At 40.4% G+C, this 18,041-nt stretch overlaps 1 protein-coding gene across 1 annotated transcript in view; it reads left to right on the top strand.

The window, feature by feature from the left end:
* LOC139446770 (putative receptor-type tyrosine-protein phosphatase mosPTP-1) overlaps window positions 1-15,836 on the top strand; it is a 99,387-nt gene extending 83,551 nt beyond the window's left edge. Inside the window, exons 22-29 of the mRNA XM_071228094.1 lie at window positions 646-781; window positions 1,522-1,686; window positions 2,759-2,929; window positions 3,184-3,312; window positions 4,345-4,476; window positions 5,582-5,727; window positions 7,967-8,102; window positions 9,483-15,836. Coding sequence (XP_071084195.1) covers window positions 646-781; window positions 1,522-1,686; window positions 2,759-2,929; window positions 3,184-3,312; window positions 4,345-4,476; window positions 5,582-5,727; window positions 7,967-8,102; window positions 9,483-9,659 — 1,192 coding nt within the window. The 3' untranslated portion in view covers window positions 9,660-15,836. The remainder of the gene's footprint in view (window positions 1-645; window positions 782-1,521; window positions 1,687-2,758; window positions 2,930-3,183; window positions 3,313-4,344; window positions 4,477-5,581; window positions 5,728-7,966; window positions 8,103-9,482) is intronic.
* Window positions 15,837-18,041: the final 2,205 nt, after the last annotated feature.

Here is an 18,041-nt window from a genome sequence, read left to right as displayed (position 1 = left end):
TCTAGTTGTACACTGCAGGTAGGTCGATCTAGGGGATTTCTAGTTGTACACTGCAGGTAGGTTGACCTAGGGGATCTAGTTGTACACTGCATGTAGGTCGACCTAGGGGATCTATTGTTGTACACTGCAGGTAGGTCGATCTAGGGGATCTATTGTTGTACACTGCAGGTAGGTCGATCTAGGGGATCTAGTTGTACACTGCAGGTAGGTCAACCTAGGGGATCTATGCTTGTACACTGATGGCAGGTTGACCTAGGGGATCTATAGTTGTACACTGCAGGTAGGTCGATCTAGGTGAGCTATAGTTGTACACTGCAGGTGGGTCGATCTAGGGGATCTAGTTGTACACTGCAGGTAGGTCGATCTAGGTGAGCTATAGTTGTACACTGCAGGTGGGTCGATCTAGGGGACCTATAGATGTGCTCTGCTGGTAGGTAGAACTGTTATGCTGAACCAGATTGTTTGTCAGTGATCATCATAAAGAATGATAAACACAGGCTTTTGATCATCGCCCTAATGTTAAGTTAAGGCTTAAGTATTTATGGGGTCCCTACATTAAGATGCTAGTTAATACACCTCAATGACCCAAGAGCGACCATTCATTCTAACACGATGGGTACAATCACAGAGGTGTTTCTGTTCCAGTGCTGGTGTTGGGCGTACCGGAACTTACATCTTGATTGACAGCATGATAGCTAAGATGGAGGAAAAGAGTGTCATCAATATCCCGGGGTTCATCCTGCATATCCGGAAACAACGAAACTTCCTTGTGCAAACTGAGGTACTGGATACAAAGATATACCCTGGCAAAAATTTTGTATTGACTGAATTCTTTTCTTGTTGCTTGTCATATGCTTGGACTAGTTCTGTTTATGTATTCCTACTTCTTTTCAAGCCTTAACTGTTCCTTGGGCAGCCAGAAACCTGATTGTAGGTTCGACTCCTGGTTCACCCAGTTATGCTTCTAGGGGGCACGGGTGGCCCAGTCGTCTAAGGCAGTGCCATTTGCTGTGCAGAGTTGCGTCCCTTGGGCATGCAAGAAACCTATGATTGTGGGTTCGAATCCCTGTTCGCCCCGATTATGTTTCTAGGTTTGTCAGCACCATACCCATGCTCATGGGTTTCACCGAAGTGGTAAACGCCTGAGACCTGCATCACTTCGGGCTTTCCTTCCACATTAAGCTGACACGCCGTGATATGACTGGAATACTGTTAATAGCGGCGTTAAACCCAACTCACTCACTCAGTTATGCTTCAAGGTTTGTCAGCAGCATCCTCGGCTTGTGAATTTCACAAAGTGGTAAACGTCTGAGACCTGCATTACTTCGGGCTTGCTCCCACGTTAAGCTGACATGCGTTGATATACATATGTAACTGTAATGCTGTTTAATACTGTAAACCCAACTCACTCACTTTAAACTGAACTCTGGGGTGTTTTAAATTGTTGGCTGCTTGTTGATCTCCTTTTTTCTGTTCTCAGATTTGTGACACATATTAATTAGATAATATGGCATGTTCCAGGACCAGTATATGTTCATCCATGACGTGTTGGTGGAGTATATCCTGGGTGGGGGAGACACAGAGGTGACGGCAGACACTCTCACACCGTACATTGAGAAGCTGACGATGCCTGCCAGAGATGGAGCGGAGACCATCCCAGAGGCCTTGCTAGAGAACCAGTATAAGGTGAGGGGTAGGGAGAGGGTATATCCTGGGTAGGGTGTGTAGGGAGGGGTATATCCTGGGTCGGGTGTTTAGAGTGGGGTATATTCTGGGTGGGGTGTTTAGAGTGGGGTATATCCTGGGTGGGGTGTGTAAGGAGGGGTATATGCTGGGTGGGGGGTGTATGGTGGCGTATATCCTGGGTGGGGTATATCCAGGTGAGGCATGTAGGGTGGGCTATGTTCTTGGTGGGGTGTGTAGGATAGGGTATATCCTGGGTGGGATGTGTAGGGTGGGTATATGCTATGTGAGGTCTTAGGGTGTGATATATCCTGGGTTGGGTGTGTAGGGTGGGGTATATCCTGGGTGGGATGTGTAGGGTGGGTATATCCTGGGTGGGGTGTGTAGGGTGGATATATAGTGGGGTGGGTGTGTAGTGTGGGGTATATCCTGGGTGGGGTGTGTAGGATGGGGTATATCCTGGGTGGGGTGTGTAGGGTGGATATATAGTGGGGTGCTTGTGTAGGGTGGGGTATATCCTGGGTGGGGTGTGTAGGATGGGGTATATCCTGGGTGGGGTGTGTAGGGTGGATATATAGTGGGGTGGGTGTGTAGGGTGGGGTATATCCTGGGTGGGGTGTGTAGGATGGAGTACATGCTGGGTTGGGTGTGTAGGGTGGAGTACATGCTGGGTGAGGTGTAGGATTGGATATAACCTAGATAAAGTACCCTTGATTTGGGTGTAAGGTCGGGTAGACATCCTGGATTAGGACGTGGGATTGAAAATATATCATGGGTTGGGATTAGGGGTTAAGTATAGCATGAGAGGGGGTGCTATGAGGGGGGTAAAGTGGCATGTACCTGTTTGGAGGATGGAGATTGGGTGAGATAGAATATATCCTTGGTTAAGAACTGGTTAGATATCCTTTTGGGTTTGGACAGAGGCAATGAGCACCTTCACAAGAGCAGTGGGGTGTATATAACCTGCATGGGGAAAACACAACTATATGAACTACAGAAATTCAAGAAATTTAAATTATAGTTTGTAATGATGTAGTTCATGTCAATATCATTTTATCAATTCTTTTAATAACAGCTGGTAACAGCCCACAAGAGGAATGATGATGAGATTTCTCAAGCTCTCAAACCAGTCAATGAAGCCAAGAACCGCAACAGCTCCTTTCTGCCTGTCAATCTCAAACGTGTCTTGCTGCCCGTGAAGCCAGGCATGGACGGGTCGGACTACATCAACGCCACCTACATGCAGGTGAGGACAGACGCATACATGTGTCAAAAGTAAAAATATCTGAAAATGAAAAAGCCTCTTTGCTTATTTGAAATACTGGTTGAGTAATATTTGGATATCTGCAAGTATGTTCTGTTTGGCCAAAAGTGTTGATCTTAAAAGGCCAAGGATATACAGTGTATGGTCTATATTCAGTATGGTGGGATTGATATGTGGGAAATGGAAGATTACCACAAGATAAACATTTTATGTGTTAATTCCTCCTCGGTTGCCAGGGTTACAGCAAGTCAAATGAGTTCATCGTAACCCAGCACCCGCTGGAGTCTACTGTAGAAGACTTTTGGAGAATGGTGTGGGACAGGAACAGCCCTGTCATCATCGTCCTCTCCTACGTCAACAATGAGGTGGGTGGAATATAGTAGAAAGGAGTACATTGTGATCTGCATCTCTATGTGCAGAGTTGCTTCCCTTATCAGCACCAGGATACATAGATCTTAAGTTCAAATCCCAAATTCACCCTGATTATGATTATTGATTTGTTAGCCTCATACATGTGCAACATATGCGACTAAATAAATCTGTAACTTCGTTGATGCATGTCATCAAATCCCAGTTTGTGTGGATCGATGCTCATGATGTCATTCACTGGACTGTCTGGTCCAAACTTGACTATTTACAGACCTCCTTCATCTAGCTGAGATATTGCTGAGTGCAATGTCAAATAAAATAAAATTAAAAACGTACCGGTTCCTGTACTGATGGGTTTCACCAACAACACTGCAACCTGTGCCACGCCCTTGATTTTCTTTCACATTTTACCGACCAATCAAACATCAAGATAAGGAAAAAGGAAATGGATAAGGGAGGTAACTCGTATTAACTTGTTGATGTCGCAAAGTCAACATTGAGACATTGGTTTGTAACTCGCATTCTGATTGGTACGTTAGACTAAGCAGCATAGCAAATCAAATCCACAGATGAAAATCAAGGGCGGGTAATTTAGTATCATGAGAACCACGGGAATGGATCAAGGGGTTAGTGTTGAGGCTACTGAAATGAGAGCTCTGGAAATATAGAGGATGTCTTCATGACCAATTTTCATTATTAATGTGAACAAGGCAATTGCAAGGGCAATAAAGACCTCAATACTTTGCAATCCTAGGCCCTGTTCCACAAAGTGATGTTAACACTACGACTATCGTAACTGTGTTAGAGAATGGGAGTTACAAGAGTATTAACACTAAGATTGCTTTAAGGAGCAAGGCCGTAATATTTTTTGGTCAAAGTGGTTGGGAGAGACGTCTCACATGACAGCAAAGCTAGCTGCTGCTGCTACAAGAGATCCTATCATGCCATGGTAGACTGCTACCTCCGAGCTACCAATATCCCTGGCTCATGATTTCATGATGGAGTGAATAATATTTTTCTGACAACAGGATTTCAAAGAATTTTGGCCAAAGAAGGAAGAACCTATGGAGTTTGAGGCTTGTCCCTTCAAGCTGACCACACGGGAAGAAGAGCAGGTGTCCACATGTGTCACCAGAGGGTTCTTGTTGGAGTCAACACAGGTTAGTGACAACACCGAGTTGTGTCCCTTTGCTGTCAGGATCTGCTGACCATACATTGGAATCCCAGAATTGCCCTGATTATGATGCTTGTACACAAGCCCTGACTCTTCAGGCTTTAGGGGTTCCTGTTGGGAGTTTAATCAGTAATGGCACCATTGCCAGGGATTGGATTGGATCTTTGTGTTTCAGTCCCAGGGACCCTCAATAATGGTTTGGGGCTGTTCCATTCTTATAATGGTGATGCCAGGGTAACAACAAATAAAAAATGAAGTATGTTGGAACCTTACGTAAATTATAGATGAGAGTTTTCTTGCTTGAAATAATAGGTAAATTTTTGAAACTAAAGTAAAGAAAATGGAATGTGGATAGTAAAATTGAACTTTTCTTGTTCATAATTAAATAGGACCGCCTCCATGGTCTAGTGGTAGAACATCTGCCTGGAGAGTGGAAGGTCCGGGGTTTGATCCCCGGCCACGTCATACCAAAACACATTAAAAGATGGTACTTGTTTTTACCCTGTCTCCCGCTCGGCATTAAGGGGCTTAAACAAGGACTGGTCGGCTCGGAGTCAGTATACTGTGTCTGAGTGGGGTATTCATGTTAAACTGCGACATGGTATCTCAGTGTGCTAGCACTGTAAATCGGCATCCGTCTGGACTAGTACAAGCAGCCACAATTACACACACGCACACATACACACACATGCATGCCTTTTGCTATTTAAGTGCAATAATCTTGGACGCGACATAAAACCCCATTTCTCCTCACCTCATAATTAAATAGACTTTCATGATATCTTTGCATGCCATGGGACTTGCTGTGTAAATTATTTGTGTCCGCTCTCAATGTTTATGCAAAGTTTAGTGTAGGATACAACCCTGATTGCTAATGTAAGGCCTTGTAGATCTATATCATGTACTTGAATCATTTATTATAACAGTTTGATTGCAATTCATTTGTGTTTTTTTCTGCACTTATTTTATGTCTGAAAACTCGTTACCTCTTTGTTAAAGCTTACGTGTTACTCTGAATATGTCCTCAAAAGTTCCATGAAGTAGTAGGCAATATTCCTGATTCAGGGTTGTATGTAATCTGTCTTTTCCAGTACGACTACACGTTCCAGACGAAGTTGATGACGGTTGACGGATGGCCGGGAGCATGCTCTCCTCTACACACTGTGTTCCAGCTGATAGAGACAGCGCAAAAATGGCAGCTGGAGAATGACATTGGACCTGTCATAGTCGTTGATAGGTTTGTCAAACTGATAGCTGTTATTTCATTGTCTTTTGATTGTAAGGACCTTAAAGGATTTCTGAGGAATTATTTGGCCCCTGCATATCACAAGCTGACTTTCAGGTCATTGTGAATGTATGACACTGGTGGCCATTATATTGCTTAAATAATGCTGAGTGGTGTAACAGAACAAAGTCTCTTAACTCATGACAAAATGAAAGATATTGCAATGAAAGTTGGCCTTTGTTAACAAAATACAATGTAAAAGATTTTTCATTGGCAGTTGGCCTTATTTGACCATAGAAGATGATCTTAGTTGACAAAATAAAAGATTTTTTATTGAAAGTTGGCCTTAGTTGATAAGGTAAAATATTTTTCAATGAAAGTTGGCCTTAGTTGATCAAATAAAAGATTTTTCAATGAAAGTTGGATTTAGTTGACTAAGTAGAAGATTTTTCAATGAATGTTGGCGTTAGTTGACAAAATAGAAGATTTTTCAATGAAAGTTGGCCTTAGTTGACAAAATAAAAGTTTTTTCAATGTAAGGTCGCCTTAGTTTACAAAAGACAAGAATTTTCAATAAAAGTTAGCCTTAGTTTGCACATACTTTCAAGATGCCAGTGGTACAGTACTGAAGAGTCGGGGTATCGAGAGGTAGATATTCCTTTCAATGACTGTGCTATGAAAAACAACTGACCAGCTCACCCTTTACCCAATGACCATTGTCTAAGATGTTGACATGTTTCTCCCGTATCACCAGACATAGTGTGTATTTGTTGGTTTATCCAGCTTCCCATTTGACTCATTAAACACCATGCTCCTTTGTATGCCTCCGATATGATTTTGTAAGTACCGTATTCGACGTAATAAGCGCCAAAGGCGCTCTCCAAATTAGAAATAGGGGGCTCTTATTAGAATATTATTTTGGTGGAAAAAACAGAGTTGAAAGATAAATTTCATGGTTTATGCTGACAGCCTGAAATGTTTATGTACGACAGATATATTTTTCAAGAATTTAATTGCCCATAATTAAGGGTGCATATAACACACGAATGCGCATTATACGCGAATAAATAAGTCTTGTGTACATTGATCAATCGGAAGGGGTGTTAATTGGGATTGTTCACTAGCCAATATATTAGCAATTATCGCCGTGGGTGCTTATTAGATCGGGGCGCTTATTACGTCGAATACGGTATTCTATTTAAATCTGAAATTTGTCCAGGCTGTGTTGCCCAGTTGATATTGGTTTTCTCCCATAAACCACAGTGGTGAACACCTCATCCTTGTCACAGACTCGCGAAGATCCGGGGTAGAATTGGTTTTCAGCAACCCATTGTTGGCCTATTTGACTTTCTCCTGTAGCCTGAAATACCATGAAAAAGCAAAATGTTTCTCATCATTATTTTGAAAAGATAGGGGTATAATGCATGTTTCCTTGTGATATGTGGACACTCTTTTCATTCCTGGAACTAATGTTGAAGCCTAATCTGACCCATGAAGATCCAGGGTAGAATACGTCTTCAGCAACCTATGCTTGCCATAAAAAGCAAGATGCGACTAACAGGATCGGGTGGTCAGGTTCGCTGACTTGGTTGATGCATGTCATCGTATCCCAATTTTGTGGATCGATGCTCGTGATGTCAATCACTGGATTGTCTGGTCCAGACTTGATTATTTACAGACTGATGTCATATAGCTTGAATATTGCTGAGTGCGGCATTAAACAACAAACAAACAATCAGTTGTGCTTTACTCTCACATTGATCTCACTGAAATATTCTTCAAAGCTGCAATAAACCAACTCGCTTAATTTCCTAACTATATATCACGTCAACAATATTGTTATTAAATATAAATGTAACCCCTTGAGGAATCCAGGTTAGAATAGGTCCCCAGCAACCTGTGCTTTTTGTTAGTGGCGATAAAATGGATCCGGTGGTTAGGGTCAGTGATTTGGTAGATTGCGTGTCATCGTACCTGAATGACAATGGATCGTTGTTCACAATTACAATCATTGTCTGGTTCAGCTTCATTATTTATAGACCGCTGGAATATTGCGAGATGTTGTGTTAAACAACAAACAAAGGAAAACATTAATAATTGTATTCATCTCAAAAACCTTTTTTTTTTTGTGTGGGGGGGGGGGGGTCCTGTTTTTGTAGCAGAGACCTGAATATGTATTCACACAGTTTATTGATTGGGATGAGAACTCCCTCACTGTATGTCCTCACCTCATGTGTGACTGCCTCCGCAGGTACGGCGGGGTGGAAGCGGGGAAGCTGTGCGCGCTGTGGACGATGTACAACCAGCTGACACAGGACAAGAATGTGGATCTCTACCAGCTGGCCAAACTCTACCATCTCAAAAGACCTGGCATCATCGGAACAAAGGTAGCGCCCGAGTGAAGGACAGATGATGTCTTTAATTCAGATGGGTGTTTAGTCAGGGAATTTTGTTGTTTGCAAGGAAAGAATATTATTTGTTTATCCTTGAACCACCAGTAAAAGTATTTGATATGATGAAAAGTCAGTGTGTGTGTAAGACTATGTTGTGATGCTTTTAGGGGAACACTATAACCAAACAGAAATTATCTGGTCTATATTGTGCCAGCAACTATTTCATATGTTACCTCCTGCTATCATCAAAATGTTGTTTCTGTCTCTGTTATGACAGGGGTGGTCGGGTAACCTAGTGGTTAAAGCGTTGGCTTGTCACGTCAAAGACCCGGGTTCGATTCCCGACATGGGTACAATGTGTGAAGCCCATTTCTGGTGTCCCCCGCCGTGATATTGCTGGAATATTGCTAAAAGCGGCGTAAAACCATACTCACTCACTCACTCACTCACTCACTCACTCACTCACTCACTCTGTTATGAGAGTTTCAACAAAAGCATCTGAAAAGTATATACTGACTTCTACTTTTGCAAATAGTGCTGAACTAGTGAATATGTTTCTCAGGCATTTTTCTTGTATTTTATGCCTGTCTCATTCGTGTCACGAGATTTGACTAAAATTGTGAACACATGTCCACAATCACCTGCTCCAAAATGTGACCTGGTTGATTGTTTTAACCCTACACAGTCAGTTCAAGGAGATGCTATCATCAATGAGCACTGGTTTGTCCAGACAACTTTACATCCTTAGCACAGCCGACATGTTTTCTGGAGAGGACAACCATTTTGTATTTAAACGTAATGAAAAACGTTTGGTTTCCAAAATGCTGGGATGTTTTTTTATAGAGAGCAGCCAATCTGACCTTAAATGTAATGAGTTTTCACTATATTTTTCACGGTTCTCTTTTTTCATTATGATCTCCCTATCATGCCAATATAAACATCCCGCATCAACCATTTATTCCAATACACTTTATGGCTGCGATTATATGATATAGATTTCCTTGGTCTGTGACACCGTTCTGCCTCATTTACATATAGAACTTTTGAAGATATTAATCTATGAACATGACTAATTGCGTTTGATCCTGGATTGGTTATACCCTGAGACTAAAATATACCAGTGTTTTGAAATACAAAATATTGTGTTTGTATGTTGTGTATTATGTTTTGTCAATGGAAAGGATATGTTGTCCAGGGGACGTTTATACAAAACCTTAGTACTGCAACTGTCGTAAGTCTATGTTAAGGTATGGGAGTTACGATCACCATAGCGCAAAGACAACTCTTTGTACAACGGCACCCAGGTGTTGTTATAATGACTAATGAATTAAAAACCCATACTCCTTCATTTGTTCTTCCTTCCTTCCATTGCAGGACGACTACCTGTTCCTGTACAAGGCCATTGAGAGCTACCACAAGGCAAGTCTAGAGGACGGTGGGGAGTCTGTCAACTCCTCGCCCAAACACCACAACTCTGTTCGCAAAAACGGCACTCTGCCTCACACGATAACCCTGAGTCACAGCAACAGCAAGACGGAGACCAATATATGACAGGGAGTGTAGCCCCTGTATGGCTGAGCAAGTCCAAGATAATACGCTCCTCTCACTTCACAGAACAATAGACTTGTGTTGAAAACAGCATCACCGACTTGCTGGTGCAGAGAATGGACTCTAATTCACAGATCGGAATAGCTTAGATGCAAGCCCTGTGATGAAGTGAAGTGTTCGGGACGACTTGGCTGGGAAGATCAAAGAATATGCTTGATGCTTTAAGGACATCACATTGCTGCCAAACCATTCAATTTCAGATATATCCTACTGAGACAGAGTTTTCATGGGATGGGAAATCACAGATTTGATTTTTATCTGTGACTGAAATTGGGGCAGTTGCGCTGTTACGCCAAGGAATCTCACCATGTCTCTGTGTTGAGGGATTTCAGTAGGAAAGTACTCCTCTAGCATGCTTCAGTAGGACTCTGCAGCTCGGAACGTGGTACAGGAGGGGTGTCGTCACCCATGTGGTCAGTAGGTCAGTTTCAGACTGTTAGCTGCTCGGACAGTCTTATACTGCAAATTGCAGAGACACTGAATCAAAACAGATTTTTGAAAATATATTTCACAAATGGTCCATTTTTTAAGCCAGGAGCCTGTTTCCGCTATTGATCAGTTGTTGACGATGGCATTCATCGATGGAGTTGAAGTTGAAACAGATGTACCTCATCTACCACTGGAACTACACCAGAGAGATGGAACAGGATTGGGGAAACTGATGGTCATTGTGTCATTGAAGGAAGGTTCCGGCGTGGAGAGATGGATCTTATTCCTCATCTATATTTTCAGGAGATTCTCAAGAGCCTGATCTGCTGTGTACCAATGCTGCCATGTTGCACTCTGTTCAACCCATTTACGGGCTTAGCATTTACGGTCTTCTTGTTCGTTGGTTGATGTTAGAGAAATTAACAAAACAAAATTATTCAAATACTAACACATTTATTACTAAGAATTATACCGTTTATTCTACAATGTTGTAACAAATTTCTGCATATTTTATACTAATCTACAGGAAATAATTTGGGCTCAATATTTCATATTTTCATGTAATCGCAATATTTGAGATGTAGAGAAAAATATGTACATTGTACAGATATTGCTATTGAAGTGGAATAATGTGGTGTTCAGAGTAGTTATTTATCAAAATAATTTAAGTGTAATACCGGTAGTGATAGGTAATGGAAAATATTTTTCACATTTTATTAATCGTACACAACATTCTGTGTATAAGATCAAATGTATTATTTTAATAATTACACTGGATTCTTGAATGAACAGTCTGTGGATCAGGTTTCTAATGTGTGGAACAAGTAAGACTAATTTTATCGACAGAGGTGTCAAATATCTCAGCAATGCCATTTTGACTCTGTCATCTGAAGTTTTGACATAACATTTCATAAATTTGGTCTTCCTGTTGATAGTTATTTGGGCAACATCTGATATGCAGCATATTGTGTCAGTGGGTAAGAAGATTACACATCAGTTAGTTTCATCTTTGTACAGTGAGACTTTGTCATGAATGTCTGGAGGAACAAGTATCTTGATGAATGAAGTATGGATCTGGAGTTACTTCCCTTGATATATGACTGTTAACAATCAAACTACCGTATTCGACTTAATAAGCTCTGAGGACGCCCTCAAAATTAGAAATAGGGGGCTCTTATTAGAATATTACTTTGGTGGAAAAAAACAGAGTTGAAAGATAAATTACGTGGTTTATGCTGACAGCCTGAAATGTTTATGTACGACAGATATATTTTTCCAGAATGTAATTGCCCATAATTAAGGGAGCAAATTGCACATGAGTGCATATTATAATATGTCTTATAAGTCTTGTATACATTGATCAGTCGGAAGGGGTGCTAGTTGGGATTGTTCACTAGCCAATATATTAGCAAATATCGCCGTTGGCGCTTATAACGTCGAATACGGTATCTCATTTCCTCCATGGAAAACAGGAAGGTGATTATACTGTGAAGTAGGCTGTAATCAAGGTAGTTGACAGGGCCTTGTTTAGACTTAACATATGATGTGATGTGGTGGTTCTGTCTAGAGACTGACAACACCACTGCTGATTGGCTGATTGTCCGGTTGGTGAAGTGTTTCATGGCAACGTCCCTAGGGTAACTGATTATCCAGAATAATAGGATGTGTTTGGTCATAAATGTTACATTTCTTGTAATCTTCTAAAACCAGATCAGTCAAGATTGATAAGGTCTGAATGTGTTCAGATTAACAAACTCTCGCTGAATCAGAATAAGTATGTACCGTGTGTTATCACAATAGGAACCAGTGGAATCATAATGGACCAATCACTGTACAGCATGAACAGAATCATGGCGCCAAATAATGGTCCAAGATTACACTATAATGGTATGGCAGGTATCTTGATATTGAGGCCCTATCAATCATTGCCCCAGTGGTGAATTAGGAATGATTGACCAATCACTGTACAGCAAAGAAGAATGATGGCACCAGATAATGGTAAGAGATTACCCTGTATGTATATCGATACTACGATCTTGTGAGTCGTTAAACTTCCACTGGCAGGAATCTGATGATGTATAATGGCCTGTTGTGCAAATCAAAACCTTGCTGCAAAGTTATGTAACTTTAGTTAGAAATTGTACATCAACAAGTTGGAACAATCGACGACAGAGATGACATGAAGGACACAAGAGGCAGGAGTTTCCTGTACCACAAGATGATACTGCCACTATTGTGCTTGTTTAAACGGATCTGCTGTTGCCGATAGATTCTAGACTGCTTCTAATGTACAAGTTTTATTTATGACGTGTATTATTTGTGTACTACTTATATCTAGTCACTGTATATAAACATGAGCTGTATTTTACATACCTACTGCATATCAATCAGTTTTCATGTTTTACTAGACTATTGATGCTGTATATGTTTAAGACGTTAGGATCGGTGTATATGTTAAGCCTTCATATAATGAATGTGTACACTTATTCAAACTATTTTGTGTGTGTGATATAAGTGCAGGTGATTTTCTTGTTTTAAGTTTACATTTAATGGAAGACGGTTTATGTACACTAAGTTGTTGAAGGATCAGAATGTTATACTTGAGTATAGAGTGTTGACTAAAGGTTATAGGATCAAGTCCCGAGGTGTTCTGCGGCAGGTATTTGTTTCCTACATGTAAGACTTTGGACATCAACTTCCATCTGTGAACCTGAGGGTTGTCACTGATCTGATGTGGAAGGGAAGATACGAGATATAGACCGATGTACAATTATGCTGTCAGGATTCTGTCGAGATTTACTTCCGTTTTATGAAAGTTTTACTTGAGAATGGGGATACCTATCTCAAAACCAAAAGTATGTACAGGTACTGCAGCGTTGTTGCATCTAGAGTTTGCATAATTCATTTTAATGTTATGAGATTGGTAATATATTACCAACACAATGCTGAAGTAAAGAAATACTCTGAACTGAATATGAAAAGGTGATTATAGCTAACTTTTTTTTTTAAATTTCTTTGAAATGTTAACTTTAGTTGAAACTGAAACTACAATTTGCATTGTAAACAATGTATTATTTAGAAATAGGATGTAGAAATAGAAATTGTAGTTTTTGACCATAAACATGTTCCTCAGCCCTGCTATTTTGTGACAAGGAGCTAACAAGAAATGTACTGGAAGAATTCAATTTTCTCAAACTTTCCATGAAATGTGCATAGTGCATCATCATATGTAGGATTGTCCCAGATCACATGCGATAACTTTATTGTTGTTTTCACATTGTGACAAAACAAAAATAATTGACTAAGTCTCTTGGATAAGTTTCTATATTCTACAAATATTAACAGGTTATGTCAGGCATTGAATCAAAATATCTTCAAGAATGTGAAGAATTTAACCTATTAGGAGACTACTTTAAGAGACTATTTACGAGAAATAGGGATGGCTGCATGGGTTAGACAACAACCCAAATCACATTGTCACTGCCTCAACTGTAAAGAAACTGGGTTATTTCCACAACAAGGTATACCTCATTTGGCTCCACATTCCACAAACAAAGTCTGTATCTCCACACAGTTGTACACAGGAAGTTTATATGCAGGTAACGTAGGAGGCAGGGCAGTGTGAGTGGGACACAAGCAACAGAAGCTTTCACAACTCAGCAGCTCCTCCTCAAGCAAAGGGAGGGAACTCAAGTAAGCTAGGTTGACTACATGTTCATGTAACATTCAAACAAAGATTTCTTTAAAGAATGCTAGTCATTTTTTAAAATGAATAATGGTTTTGAATCATTTAAGTTTGTAGATTTTTAGGAAGATGGTTCAGGTGGTTGATCAGATTAATACAGTGTGATGTTTTTGACTTCCTGAATGGTGTACATTTAATATTGCTTCCTTGATTCACTACCAGGCATAGATCCTCGGAATGGTTTACAGGTTAGGAAGTTGATGTCTTGAATTATGATAATCTGTCCGAGAACCCTTACCATTCTACACAACGATACATTTATAATGGCAGAGGTGTCCAAACTGTATAAACCTGACGTGAAGACTGCATCTATTCATGACAAAGTATCTTTGTATCTGGTGTACCAAGTGCTTAGATGTTGTCAGCTTTCTGCTCTGAGAAGGAATGGTGAGGAAGCACTAGAAACCCCATATGAAGAGCCTAGATTGTTACCTAGACGATGTCCCTTATTTGCCTGAGAAGCCTAGATAGTCCCTTGCTCATGTGTCAAAAGACTGGCATGGTGATCCGACCACGTTCGACTTCCGCACTCCGATACATATCTCTGAGACGCAGTTGCTGTAAATATTTATTTTGGTATACATACATTTCTGCCAACATAACATTTGTACATACACATAACTTCACTTTGTACAATACAGTAGTGGCGGGCCAAGAGTATTGTAGTATCCACAGTGGTTGTTTTCTCAAGTGTAGAATCTCGCATGCCCACAGTTGTCAGTGTTGTGATGTATTAACTGGTGTGTGTATGACAGTATTTCCCTAATATGTTCAGTGTCAAACATGGCTTGCTCTTCTACAGATGAGAATGTAAAAATGAGACGGCTAGATATGATGTCTATATGTTCCTGAAAATATTGATTTTCACAATCAGTAGTTCATTTTGAAATGAGATACCAGTATCCCGAGGAAGACTATTAGTCTCAGTTAGCCATTTTAAAATTGACCTTATTATGCAGGGTGGGAGAATTTATCCTTAAAGATCATTGTGTTGAAAAAGCACTATTTGCATTATTTAATCATGTCCAATGTAGACCATGCTATCATCACTAGTACACTCTGTTGCCTAGATGTATTTTGTCTTTCATGTTCTATTTCAAACTTATTTGAGCCTCAATCATTTTTATGAACTGCTGATTTATTTTAAGAAAAAGAACGACAGTGAAGACATTGTTAGGATATTCAGGGTGTATATATTGTGGCAGCATCTCCGTGATTGAAGAACCTTTCTGAAAATACCAGGGAACAGTGTCTGGAAGCTATTTCCCCAACTCACCAATCTCCAGGTCTGAGGTCACCTGAATAACTGCTCATGTAGATATAGTCTGAGACCAACCTTCTGAATAGGCACTTACCAAGTATATCCCCATGTCATGTTTTCGAGACTTGCCTGTTTTCGAGCCCATAAACAAAACTTGGGCTTGAAATTATGTGAACAAGATGGTGCCTGATTGACTGGTATCACTCGGCAGGCGTTATCACTATTAACAAGACATGGTCATTTAACCATCCAAGTGTTAACAGAAATAAATCTGCTAAAAGGTAAGACTTAATTTTAGTTGCATTGGTATTAGCCACACAATCTGAAATACTTTTTAGGGGCTCGAAAACCCATAACATCAGGGTACTTGTGGCAGGATTCACTGGCTTGATTTGTCCAGCTTACGAGTTTGTCAGCGCATGGGTTTCAGAGGTGGATCCAGAGTTTTTGAAAGTAAGTGATCAAATTTTTTAATTCTTAACGCCAGTACGACCCCTGGACAATCACAGACAGTGAAGGTATTCTTGTGGTTCATGTACTGATGGTGTTTTAAAATGGGAGGTGGGTGGCTGGGAGATTGGATTGGACACCTGCCACCCCAGGTGACTTTGCCTCTAATCCCACATTTAGGTGAAATGACATTGACATGACTGAAATATTGAGTCTCTCTACTCACTCACTCACTCACTCACTCACTCATACTCACTCACTCACTCACTCACTCACTCACTCACTCACTCACCCACCCACCCACCCACCCACTCACTCACTCACTCACTCACCCACCCACCCACCCTCTCACTCACTCATGCTCGTTGCACAATCATGACAACTCATATGGTATAGGATCTGTATGTTTATTAAACTGTCGTGGATACAGGTATTGCCTAAAAGAAAGAAGTTTGATGATAAAAGAATGTCACAGATTGACTCATTCAGATAAAGTCTCAAACTGAATGAAAGGTTTGGTCTCAAATGTATTTATTGTGGGCATAGAATACTTTTCCTGGTCAAGTGGTTAAAGTGTTCACTGGTATTGTCAGACTCACGTTCGAATCCCACATGGGTACAATAGAAGGTCCTTTTTATTTTGACTGCGCTGATATGGCAGGAATATTGCTATTCAGGTTGATTTTGCTTAGTATGGAGGAGTTCTGTAGGATCAAGATGACCGCTTGATGTGGCAACACTGTAAAGAAATAACTGATATTGCCATAATTTTAATTACCTGTCTTGTAGTAGTGGAGACAATTGTTATATGATCTCTCAACAGGTTATAATTTTACAGTGGGAAGTTTTGTGTGCAATTCTCAATGATATTACAAGGTTCAACTGACATAATAAATATTCATATATTGGGAATCTTGAAGCCTTGGAAGTTGTTTTTGTCAGGATGTGCATAGGTTTATGTTCTAACTGTGAATAGCAAGTGGTTGCATTACTCCTATTCAATTTTTCTGCGATTAGATTCTTAAGGAAAGACCTCAGCTTAATACTAAAATAAAAAAATTAATATTTTTTATGCATGCTGAAATCTTGAAAATACATAGTATTGAGTAGAATCAAGTGAAATGTATAATTTGATCATACTTTGGACAATGCTCCACTGTCTTGCGCCCATTTTCAGACGTAGTCGGGGCCATGTGTCAAACTGAGGAGTCGCACAACTAAACGAAGATGATATTATTTGACTTCTCTCACTGGGGTTAGGCTCCATAACCATCTTTTGTGTTCTGTCCTCAACTGTTCTCACACAAACGTGCACAGGAAGCATGTTTCTCTCATGTTTCAGCCCCAAATTTCAGCACTGAAACTGTTCTGACTCTGCAATCTGATCGTCTTGCATGTTGAGGTGTTGTAGGTGGATGTGCTTGTGGCAGTGACAATCTTCTTAAAGGGGGACAATGCTCCACGGGCTCGTGCCCATCTTCATCCTGGGTCCAGACATTATAATTAGTTAGTGCCATGTGGGAAGCATGGATGTCGCATGGGGTATTGACTAACTGCTTTATTAATATATACTGACACGCTGTGAACACGCAGAGTGGAATTTAGGAAATAATTTTAAGCGAACTGACAGAAAACCAAGAAATTGGTATGCGGTACTGAGGTCTGAACGCATGTAACTTTGCAAAAATAAAATTTGAATTCTCGTTCACATTGTCATACCTGGACGTAAGCTTCCAGTCACTTGTTACTTATCATAGTCAAAATTCACTATTACTTTTCGGGGCGGTCAGGTAGCCTAGTGGTTTAAGCATTCGCTTGTCACGCCGAAGACGCGGGTTCGATTCCCGACATGGGTAGAATGTGTGAAGCCCATTTCTGGTGTCCCCCACCGTGATATTGCTGGAATATTGCTAAAAGCGGCGTAAAACAATACTCACTCACTATTACTTTTCAAAGTGTTTCAGTGTACATGATAACAGTTTAAGGTGTAGATGAAGTTGTTTTTGTTTGATTCAAACCAAACTTCCTCGGACTGACAATTGGTTCCAGTGTTGTCCCCTTTTAGGTCTGGTCATACAGCCCTGTTGTTTGCTAAATAGTGACACTGTATTCCTTCATGGTGCTATTACTGTAATGTTCAGGTCAGACCACCACAGGGAAAGTTTGACAGTTCATGGACGAACGTTGGAAAGAAATTATCTGACTAAAATATGTATTTGGAAGCATTCAGTTATCAATGATATGTTTGAACTAAGTGTTTTTTGTTTTCGAGAAAAGTATTCTCTGAGGTGATCTGAACATATTTGAAATTGATTAAATGTATTTCACTGGCGGTCTCATACACTGTGACATCTTTCATGTGTCTGTTATATCAAGTGGGAACTGTGGACACGCGTCCGTTGTCAATAACTTATTGTGAACACATGCATGTGTGTTTGTT

Source organism: Haliotis cracherodii, unplaced genomic scaffold (assembly GCF_022045235.1).
Source record: "Haliotis cracherodii isolate W230 unplaced genomic scaffold, xgHalCrac1.p SCAF_6, whole genome shotgun sequence".
Lineage (NCBI taxonomy): Eukaryota > Metazoa > Mollusca > Gastropoda > Lepetellida > Haliotidae > Haliotis > Haliotis cracherodii.
The sequence above is the reverse complement of the archived record's forward strand: the minus strand, read 5'-3'. Positions and strand labels throughout refer to the sequence as shown.